This window comes from Tupaia chinensis, unplaced genomic scaffold (assembly GCF_000334495.1).
Source record: "Tupaia chinensis unplaced genomic scaffold, TupChi_1.0 Scaffold000515_1, whole genome shotgun sequence".
Taxonomy (NCBI): domain Eukaryota; kingdom Metazoa; phylum Chordata; class Mammalia; order Scandentia; family Tupaiidae; genus Tupaia; species Tupaia belangeri.
In genome coordinates, this window is record NW_006160028.1 from 6,060,559 (window position 1) to 6,072,705 (window position 12,147).

The 12,147-nt window shown below is 35.1% G+C and overlaps 1 protein-coding gene across 2 annotated transcripts in view; it reads right to left on the reverse strand.

Annotated features, from left to right (window-relative positions):
- Positions 1–413: 413 nt before the first annotated feature.
- The window catches only part of ACAP2 (ArfGAP with coiled-coil, ankyrin repeat and PH domains 2), a gene marked incomplete at its 5' end in the record, with an annotated part of 97,181 nt that continues 85,447 nt past the window's right edge, over positions 414–12,147 (reverse strand). For both annotated transcript variants that reach the window (XM_014590985.2, XM_014590984.2), the window contains 3 exon segments: positions 414–2,759; positions 8,500–8,561; positions 11,450–11,560. In XM_014590985.2, the coding sequence (XP_014446471.1) occupies positions 2,659–2,759; positions 8,500–8,561; positions 11,450–11,560 (274 nt within the window).

The following is a 12,147-nucleotide window of genomic DNA, read 5'->3' on the forward strand; positions in this document are numbered from 1 at the left end:
ATTGTGGTTATGGTCATTTTTAAAACCTTAGAAATCTCAAACGCGTACATGTTGCAATGAAGCACTGTAAGTAACTGTTCATTTACCACTATTCTAGTTCTAACATGAACTCTTCGTAGTTTGTGCTGCTGTTCTTACTTGATATGAATATGATTTTTAGGTTAATAAGCTAATGATAGTAAGCATAATAGGAAACTAATATCAGCAAATCAGTTACGGAAAAACTAAAGGGCAGTCACAGACTAACAAGCCCAGGAGTATGTAGCGCCGTTTACATTATAGTTTTTCATAATGCACTGAATAGTCCCCCGTATATCGTATTACACAGAAGCTATTAGCCGACACAGTGAAATCCACCCAGGACCCAACCTACCTTGTAACAACTGATTTCATTTAAAGCCTTGCATTTACTCTGTTTCTGCCAAATTCACTTCAAGGTATGTCTCAGGGCATTCAAAAAATCGAGCCACAGAAATGTATTTTTGAGTTGTCAGCATCTTTGCAATATTAAAGACTTAGCTTTCTCTGGAGATACTCAGAACCATGATCATCTTCGGGACACTTCACATACATCTCTAACCATTAAATTTAAGTAGACACTAATTACTGCCACATCACAGCTCAGGTCACAAGCTGCAGGAGCTAGAGGAGCATGCGGAGTTGCCTTAGCAACCACAGAGATCCCAGAGGTAATCCCGAAGCACCCAAGGCCTGATTCCCAGCCCCCCCCCCAACCCCCCCCCCCAAAAAAAAAAAAAAAAACTCCCCAAACTTCCTCAGATACAGGTCAGGAGCATGAGGAGTGAAGTCCTACAGTTAAAGGGGAGCAGGCACTACAAAGGAAGGCAGGCTTCTCTCTTTCCTTCTGTTTAACATACTTCTTTTCCTTGAGCTTTCTAGACAATTTGTTTCAGAGCACACTCTCACAAAACATGATACAAGTCAGACTTTTACCTTTAAATAAAGTACCGAAAAAGCCAAGTAACGTGACTCTGAGGTGAATGAGAGGAAGGTGAAATGTTCCTGTTAATTACAACAGTAGTTGTAATTAAAACAAAATGCTTTGGAAGTTAGCATTTCTTCAGAAATAACTCACAAGTATAATTTTATCCTTGTCTAATACATAGTGATGATTACTAAGTAAGCATGACATACATGCAGTTTGGCCACATTATGGAACCTTTCCTGTGATGTGAATTTATTTTGGTATAATTCCCATTTGGGTAAAATATGATTTTATGAAACTCTAGTTATTGTAGGGGGAAAAATACTAAAATGCATTATCTATCCTATTAAATATAATTTATGTTCAAAACCTTTATTATTTAGAAATAATATTATTTGCATATAATTTATTTTTAAAAAATGAAACTTAGTTGTTGGCAACATTTAAGGAACCTTAGGCAAATTACTTAATTATTCTATACTTTTGATAAGATATGTCAGTCAAAGATGGAATCAGACTAATTTGTAGCTTCTTAAGGGAAGTAAGTAAATCCATAATATTTTGGAATTTAATAGTTATGATTCATGTAAGCAAACAGTAAAATTATATACATGATATAATTTAAAAGAACGTAAACTGTGCACAGGTACACAGTATAGATGTAGAAAAAAACAATTTGTTGCTGCGTAGTTGCATATAAACTAGAAAAAAAAAAGTGGTTTTCCTCTTCCTTTGTACAGATTTTTCTTTCACTGGGAACAATAGCAAAAATGCATTTAAAAAAGGATACATTCAAGTACTATAAAAATGCTCTACATTATTTTATAAATGAACTTGTCTTTTGAATGTTAGATTTTGATGAAAGCATAATTTTGCAACATTCAGTAACCTTAGAAACACAGTTTTATTACATGGATAAATTGGTCAAGGTTTTAGGAAATCAACCCCAAGATAAAGAATTACAACTTCTAAACTGATGCTTCTGTTATTAAAAAACAAAAGCCAACAAAAAAGAAACAACTAAAGGCTTCTTTTTGTTTCATAAAAGGTCTAATTCTAAAAGGCGGAACTCTGTCTACCTGTACAGTTAGTACATGCACACGGAAGTCCTGGGCAACAGCCTGTGATCTAAGGAGCACAACCAAACATAGTCTCTATTCTAATCATTAAAGCATACATTATGTGTATGGGGGCTAGGCTACCCTAAAACACGCAAAAAACATACATACACACACACACCTACTTCTGGATGACTACGAAGCATCATGGAAGCTAAGAAAAGCAGGCACAACATCTGCTCCCCCTTGACGCAGACATGCTTGACTGAATGATCCTGGGTATCATGGGGAAAAAAATCAATGCTATCACTCATTGGCAAACAAAAAGAGAGGGAGAGAGATAATGTCTAATCTTTTCAGCATCTTACAACCTACAGATGGCTTAAGTCTAACCAACTTTATCTATTAAAAACAGCCCTTTAAACAAAGGCTTTTTTTTTTTTTTTAAATAGGTCCTAAAGTAGGTTCTAACCCCCCCCCCAGCTATATTTCAATTTATAAAAATATCCATGACTGGGTACCTTTTTTTTTTCCCAAACTTTTCATTCTCTAGCAAATTAAGTAAGTAAAATGAAAGCAGTAAAAATTTGTAAGTTTTCAGCTGTACACATTAGGGGGTCACCAGATTTCATATTTCCCCCTTCTTAAAAAATTTCAGAATTTCTGGGAATCTTGCTGGAAACGATTTAGCTTCTCTGGGTTATTGGATGCCATTTGGGAAAAATCACGAAAAATGTCCTGGTATGTTTCATCACCTGCACAAAGTAAAATAAGAACATTTTAAAAATGTATACGATTAACGTATTCATAAAACATTTATTTTTATGATGGCTATTTTATGATACATTACATTAAAAACTAATTTATATTTGCATTTTGGGAGGGAAAAAGGCCAATGGAATATAAATTCCAGGAAGGTATATAGTGAAAGGAGAAAAAAAAAAAAAAACTATACCTGAAAAAAGCACCTCAGATGCAGCCACAGAGGAAAGTTCAGAGTTAGAAAGGAGCAAAGATGCAAGTGTTTTAAAGCAATATAAAGAAACACATTTATTAACATGTGAGAAATAAGTCATTCTAAATGAAGTAAATAACACATTCCTAAAAATAAGTATCTCCCTTGATAAAGGCCAAAAGAAATAACCAAAACCAAATACTAGTGTTTCTGATGGATGCAAGTTATTATTAACAAAACAAAATGAATAATTTGGTGGCGAAGAAACCTATTTTACCATATCTTTTCATTGAAAGACATTTAAATTAAAATAGCATGTGAAAAAGTAATTCCTTACTCAAGCTTTAAAACTTAGTTAAAACAAATGCAACTAATCTGCTTACTAAGCTTATAAAATAAAAAAGCCTAGAAAATGATTGTTATTGAAATAATTGTTTTACATATAGTCAGATTTTATTTACTATATGTCATATGTTAAAGAATGCTACTGACCAAATGGGAGTAAATACCAAAGACATCTGTTAAATTAGAATAATAAACGTGTATATGTACAAATATACTTACAGAGAAGTGGATTGTAGATACTGATATTACAGTAGGTTGAATATTTTTGTTTTGCCATGAGAAACTAAATATCTACATGCACACAGATAGATGAATCCCTCAGACAAAGGAATCTTATTCAAGGTGACTCATTCATCACGAATGCTTCCTGCTAAACATTAGTTCTATATTGACGCTTGGCATAATTCTGCTCTCAAGGTTTAGACCGTAAAATACTGTTTTAGATGATTGTTGTTGCAACATTTAAAAAAATGACTTCCCATAAGATACCTTGCATCCATCTTGTAACAAACTCATTACTACAGTGGTTGTTAACAGTGCAGTAAATTTTGTCAGTTTCTAAAAAGCAAGATTTTTGAGGCAATTGATGTCATACCAAAAGTAAAGATTTAGTAAAAAGTTGAGGGAGGGGGATAAAGATCTAGTAGAAAGGTCTAACAGCATAAACCAAGATTGTCAATTAAAATTTTTAATATTTTAATACTTAGTCACTTTTAATATTTATTCCATGTAAAAAATTATTAAACTCTCTATATAGTTTTCATTTAACCCTGGAAGCTATTAAACTCTATATATAGCTTTCATTTAACCCTGAATCAATCAAATAAACCTAATCAGTCTACTTTAAAAAGAAAAATAAGAAGAAAAGACTCTTAGCAGGTTGGCTGAGATTAACATCTAACTAATTATTATTTAAAACAAAAATAAAGGTTGATATATTGGAACAACTAGGAAGACAATCCAGTTATACCCATGATTTCTTAAAAGTTTACTTCCATATTAAAAGACAAAGTACAATCTATTCCCATTTTCAGTCATTCTAAAAGAAATAAAATAAACTGAGAAGAGAGTAACATTAAATAGCAATTAATAAACCATACAAAATATTTTTAAATGTTTCTTATTCTTAGATGTTGAATTAAAATATTTAAAATATTTATTGTAAACATTATAAATATTTTAAAAATACTATTTAAACTTAATAGTCTAGGATTTTACTTTCCAAGAAAGTGTAAAGTGCAGATTATAATACAAAAATACCACACTGATTTTACCATTCGACACCAGATGAAACTTAAAAGGCACACATTATACATTCAAGAAGAAATAGGAAGAAGGATCTAGCAGACGGTAATGCCAAATAGTTTACGGATAGCACCAGATGAGCATTCGGAAGAGTTACAACAGTACAATGGCAATATATGGCTTCTACTATTAGCAATGCATATTTTTATAACAAGATGTGGTATCTTTTTTTTAACGGTTTTCCAGGTTTTGTTTTTAAATCATCTGGTACCTATTACACAAGTACATTTTAGTAGAACCATTGTACCATGCAAACAAATTGTAAGACTTTTCATTCACTGAACTGAATGCTTCCTTGAAGTAAAGTGTTGGTGCATCATATAATATCATTGGTTTCACTGACTGAATACATCTTAAAAAGTTAATACAATACAAAAGGAAGTTTTCACCTTCATACACACATACATAACTTTTTGTTAATATTCAGTTTCTAACAAAACACTAATGCACTGTTAATATAGTACCTTTCTTAGACTTTAAGGTGTTGTCAAAAGCAAATGTTACACGATGTTACAAGAACAGTAGTGACTAAGGTATTTAATATAGCTAACGTAAGTGAAACTTCAATGTGATTATTTAACATTTAAATATAATTTTAATCACTTGGAATTCTTCCCAAGATAAACATAATTTGTCTATACTAGAACACATAAACTACCACCCAGAATATGCTGCCCTGGATTATTCCCAGAAGTACGTTTAACGGTCTCTTATAAATAGTAAACCACTAATCACCCAGTATTTATAACATTAAGCATATTCTTTAAGTTACTTAACCACATTCTATGTCCTTTCAGAGAGTTAACATTTCTATGTGCCTAGACATTCTAAGTTTTTTCAGTGTAGACTGCTGTGTTTATACTGAGCTTAACTTCCTTTTTAATTTTTGGTATGCAGAATATTCATCACAACTGCAGTTATGATGATGACTCAAGAATTTGCTGATTTTGCTCCTGAAATGCTCTCCCTCGAAGGGATGGCAGCCCGTGAGACCCCCTGCCCGGGGTCACATGCATCATCTGCCCCTTCTGGGTTGGTAGCAGCTTCCTTGTCATGACTGACTAGATCTGTCATTCCCAACCTTTGTCCATTGCATACTCGCATAACCGTTAGTGGTTCCTGGAGTCACAGGACCAGACGCTGTGGAAACCACCAAACTAGTTGTTGGGAACCAACAATTCAGAGAACGGTGTGCTGTTTCCCTCATCCACCCAGGCCTACTAAAAGTTTTACGGACTGCTCAAGAGTGGCATTTACTCCCTTAAAGAAATTCGTGCTTTTACCTCACTTTGCAAAAAATAGGGAAACCAGGTCCTTAGAATTGTAAAGAAAGTTCAGAAGTGAGGTGTTCCTAAGAAATAGGTCCATGACTGCCAAAAGTGATATCTGAGTCTCTTAAATAATAGGATTCTTCATTATCAAAAGATCGAAAATACCTGTATTTCAAATTTACTGAGTGCTGAGGTTTTCTTTCTATTGCTAGGATAATCAAAAAGTTTCCCACAAACCATCCACCCAAGTCTGTGAGAGAAAAATTTACAGTAATAAGCAGAGGAAAACCGAAGAGTCGCTACCTGAGCCAAATGTATCCGCTCTCCAAAGACTCATAAAGGGAGAGAAAAGTAACCAGAGAGCGATTGCCATGCCATTTCACCACATCACCTGTATAAGTATAAAATTATTCTGCTTTAAGTATCAGACCCTCTGAATGAGTTAAAAACCTAATTGTTTTCAAAGATAATCCTCAAATAAATTTAAAAAGTCATGTTTTTCGGATATACTATTTCCAGAATTCTGATCTATTTTTAACCTCTCAAATGAAATTTGAGAATGAGAGGAAAGCATGTTTGAAAATTTTCATTAACATAAAAAAACTAGAAAAATCTATTTTTCCACTGATGAGTGGAAGGTATATATATAAACTTATACATAAATGACAGTGAAAGAGACATCAGAATGCTCCTAACTGGTAGCAGCAGAAGCCCAAGCAATTTGGAACAAGAGGTGGCAAGAACATAGAGGCCTTGCGTCCTTTCCAGCTTCCCGACTCCAGAGAAGAGTCGAGCACTGACCTTCTGACTAAGCAGTTGGTTGTACATCATCAGCAAACACCTTAGGGCTATCTGTTGCCTATAAGAAACTGACCTTATGAATAAAGACATACATAGACTAAAAGTGAAGGGCTGGAAAAAGATATTCCATGCAAATGGAAATCAAAAAAGAACTGGAATTGCAATGCTGATTTCAGAAAAAAAAAAAAAAAAAAAAAAAAGTTCAACTTAAAATCTTGAAATTCACTCTTATCTCACAATTATTAGGTCCTACCCTTTGAACAATTTCTAGCTTAAAGTGCTTAAACATAAAGGCCTTAAAAATGGCCTTATAATACTGTTGCTTAAGTATATATGCTACAAAGGTGTGACTTACTGAAAAATCTAACATTCAAGTCTAAAACAAATGAGTGAAATCCCGAAAGAAGGCTGGTGTTTCACCCTTAACCAGCACTCTTATATCGTGGAATATCACAAGTCAGTAGTACTGTATGATCCATAGGATTAAAGTGGGACACCCTAGAATGTAAGTATCTAGCTCAAGTGCCTCTATTCTCTAAGTTCTTACTATTTCTCTAATAAATTGGGCCAAAAATAAGTAGCAAATATAACCTTCTGAGGAAAGAATGGCCCCCACATTGATATTAATTATACATTAATCTGGTTAAAATAAATGGCTGAGGGTAGTATAAAGCACAGAAATTTCTAAACTTATTTAAGCAACAAGAATAAATTACTAGGGCACTTCTAAAATAATGTATCAGTATCCATTTTTTAAAAATTGAATATACTCTGTAAACTGAACATTCTCAAGAATTTTGGCCATGAATTCCTGAAACTTTTTACTGTAATGTATATGAATTTAAAGCAAATATATTAATAAGTCATCTACTCAAATTCATTAAACCTAGAAATCTGACAATTAGTCTCTGCTTTGTGAAGAATGTCTAATCCACACAGATTCATCAAAAAAGAAGAATCTGATCAGCAACATTTCTTCTTTTTCTTGGTATCTTGACTTAAAGGTGAAAATTATTCAAAATGAAATTCAAGGCGATCACAAATTAAGATCTCTCTAACAAGAGTAAGTCTGCTTCGCCATAAGGTTCACAAAATACTGTCTGTCCTAAATACTTCCACTTATCCAACAGACTGTGCATTTGCTTGGGGCAAAGCTAAAGCTAAAATAAGACATTTTCCTCCACCTTTTAAACTGGCCCCACTCCCATTATGGACTTTCTCAACCTGCTGGTACATTTTTAGTTTAAATCCAAATCTTCAACTCATTTTTAGATTGGAATATAAAATTCATCAATAAACTTTTTCTTGGTATTTTTCCATACCGACTTTTTATATGCCAAACACAAGATGATTTTTTTTTCCCTGAACACAATTTATAGAAATTCCCTGAATAACAAAAAGGAACAATTCTGTTATATTCACTTGACAGCTAAAAAGAATTCCAAAAAGAAAACAATTATTTTGCTGCTGTAACTATATAAAGAATACTTTTACCATTCCATTCACTTCACTGGAATGTGTATATGGAAGACACCTGTACAGCACATAAAGAATCAGCAGCCAGAGTTAAATACAGCAAGTAAATCTGTACTGTCAGAGGAATACTTATGGATTTTCAAAGGCCCAGGATTAGCCGCCCAAGAATTCAGTAAGTACAGTACGTAGCTAACAACTCACAAATTTACAAGTATATTATAAAAATTCTACCATATCATATTAGTTTGCTAAATAATTAGGAATCTTCCAATTGTAAACTGATAAATTCCTGAATGCATTTCTTATACTGCATTTCAGTATGGTTATTAGTAGAATATTGACCTGGCTGTCCATAAAGTCCTTCTGATTCTCGCATCTCTTCATTCATTCTTGCTAAACGTAACCTAAAATTAAATAAAGGAATCTTTTAGAGGAGTTTACAGAATATAAATGTTCATAAATAAATGAATTATAAAAGCAGGTCATGCATGTACTAATGTAATTATTTCTTTTACTAGTATTTTCTACTAAAATAACATGGCTTTTAGTTTATCAGACCTAGCAATTTCAGACAGGAAAATAATTGTATCTTACCTTCATAACATTCTAAGGAGAAAAGACAATAAAAAATTTCTGCAAAGTACATTTTGGCTCTATTTAAGCAAGAACTCTGCACTACAATTAGCACTTGCTTCCTGGGGACTCCAGAGAATTCCTGACTCCTACAGCAACCTGTCAATTTTTTCTGCCAGCTGCTGAAATTATTACTTCTACAGCATGGAAGCAAATATCCCATCATAAGTTCAGCCTGGCTTACTCTGAGGTGAAGTAGTTCCAGACGTATTACCTCTAAATGCTGGAAGTATATTTAATATATAAACATTATAATAAATAACTATGGGTTACCGAGATTTTCCCATGGCTACCGTATTGGTTATATATTCCTTTTTTGGGGTTAGTCATCCTGCACAGGAAGACATATAACATTAAGAAGGCTGAATAGTTCCTCTTCTTTTTTTCTCTTTAACTAACTTTTTTTTTTGGAGAGGTTTTTGCTACAGGGCACGTGCACTCGCCAGACAGACAGAGAGAGACAGAGACAGAAAGCGAGAAATCACCCCCCAGGGGGGGGTGGCCACACCAAAATCCCTTCTCCTCCATTCTCCTCTCAGGATCTTGGGCATGCACACACACGCGCCCGGCGTGAGTTTAAGCCACCGGGTCCGGGACTCGAACCGCAGTCGACTATGTGGGAGTCCAGCGACATAGCCATTACGCTAACTGCTGGTCCCTCTTTAACTAACTTTAAACAACATCTTGAAATAGGCAAATACTATTTTCGATTTCCCTCTCCTACTCTGTGCTGCTTCCCTATCATTGTGGACCCTCAAATACTCATGACATCCCCAGACCTCCAGAACCCTCTCTGGCAACTGTGGCATCTGACATGGATTGGGTTGTTTTGTTCTGTTCGTTAATTTGACAGGGGTCAGGGAAGGGAGATCTATGGCAAGTCAAGAATTCTCACTGGAAGCTCAGGAGTTCAAGGCAGACATGGGGATTTCTCTTTGTTAAGTGACTAAAATTCAGTAAAATGATGAGATCCAATGACAAAAGGCTACCAATTGTTAGTTTCATGTAGCCCAAAATAGAATAAATAAGTGACTTGATACAAAATTGAGACTTCCTGCATGATGATTAAAGTATAGGTGTCGATGATGATTAAAATATAGGTGTCAATCACATTTCTAGATTCAAATGTAACAAACTACTTTGATCTAAGATGTAAATCAAGACTTCAAAATTCTTGAGACCAGCAGTTAGAATAATGGCTATGTCGCTGGACTCCCATGTAGTCGACCACGGTTTGTGTCCCGGACCCAGTGGCTTAAACTCACGCCGGGCACGTGAGCGTGCGTGCCCAAGATCCCAAGAGGAGAATGGAGGAGAAGGGACTGCAGCATGGCCATCCCCCCTGGGGGGTGATTTCTCGCTTTGTGTCTCTCTGTCTCTCTCTGTCTGTCTGACGAACGCACACACCCTATAGCAAAAAAAAAAAAAACTCTTAAAAAAATAAAATAAAAAGACTTCAAAATTATGTTACATTAAATTCTATATAATAATTCAAAAACCTACATTTTTATCTTAAATTAATCAGGTATTCATGTGAATAGCCATTTAAAAAAATAGCAGAGGTCCAGCCTCAGTGGTGTAAGTGAGAAGGTCCACTGCTTGGTGTCTGGTATCATGTACAAGGCCTGGGTTTGGTTCCCAACTCAAGCTAAAACCAGACGGGCACTGTGACATGTTCCTGTGGTCCTAACTGATGGGGAGGTTGGGGCAGGAAAGACTGTGACATGGCATGGCCCTATCAAAGATAATTCATTCTCTCTCTCTCTCTCTCTCTCTACCCCCTTGCCCTGCATCCATGCATGTTTGCATGTTCTCTGTCTCCCACCAAAAAAAAAAAAAGCAGAGATTTTTATCGTCAATGCAATTTCACAAGTTACTGATATCAATGCAGCTAAATGCCCTACTTATAATCCTCTCCTTCTATACCATTCCAAACCATCCACTGGTGCTATACTAAGAGTTGCACCATTTTAGAGATGTCACTGGCTTGCTGTCCCTACTGGTCAGGCAGTATAATAGGCATGACTAAAAACTTGGGTGTTAGTGTCAGAATTCTCAGATTCAAATCCTAGCTCCACCTATTACTAATATCTCAAATTATCTGCACCTATTACTAATATCTCAAATTATCTGTGGCTTAGCTTCCTTATTTATAAAACGAGGATAATAGTAATAACAATATTTTACTCATAGGGTGGTTGTGAGAAGCCAGTAAGTTCATGCATTTCAAGAACTTAATACACTTGGGCCCAGCAGTTAGCGTAATGGCTATGTTGCTGGACTCCCATGTAGTCAACTGCGGTTTGAGTCCCAGATCCGGCAGTTTAAACTCGCCAGACGCGTGTGCGTGCGTGCCAAGATCCCGAGAGGAGAATTGAGAAAGGATTGTGGCGTGGCCATCCCCCTTGGGGGGTGATTTCTTGCTTTCTGTCTCTCTGTCTCTCTCTGTCTGGCAAGCGCACGCGCCCTACAGCAAAAACCTCTCCAAATAAAGAAAAAAAAAAAACTTAATACACTTAACAGTGCTTAGAGAAGTATGTGGCACACAATAAATATGAACCAAGTTTAAAGTTCACACACATGCATGAAACTCCATGCTCACAACCTGTGTAAGTAATACATTCTATGGAAAATCATCAAGTAAAAAGAAAATACTTACAAGGTTACTATGTCAGCATTGGCTGCTTCCACAGCTATGCTCAAAGGATCTTTCCCTTCTTCATCAGTGGCATGTTGATTGGCACCTCGTTTTAGGAATAAACATACCTGCCTATTTAAGGAAAAAGATTTTTAAGATTTCACCTTAAAAAATAAAAAGTAGTCGCCTTAAAAAATAAAAACTAGTCACCTTAAAAAATAAAAAGCCCTATAAAGCTTAAAGAAACTTATTAGGAGGCCAGCAGGTGGTGTGGTGGTTGGGGCACTTGACACCCACATGGGCAACCACAGTTCAAGTCCTGGACCTGGAGGCTTGCTTTCTCACCCTCCCTTTATCTATCTCTCTCTGTTTCTCTATGGTTAAATTAAAGAATAATGTTAACAAATAAAATTATCCTTATTTTTAAACTTATTAGGAAATTCTTGCTTTATTCTACAAATATTTATTGAATACTGAATAAAAATTCACCAAGATCAACATTTTACAAATCTCAAGTATTTTCACAGTCATATTTAATCCATTCAGCATAGTAGGATATATAAATTCTGGTTCCTACTCTCAAAGAATATCATACAAGATATATTCAGGTATCTATATAAACTTAAGCAAAGGAAAGATCACTCAAGGTCATTATTTTATAGTTAAAGAAAATACAGGGAACCAGCAGTTAGCGTAATGGCTATGTCGCTGGACTCCCA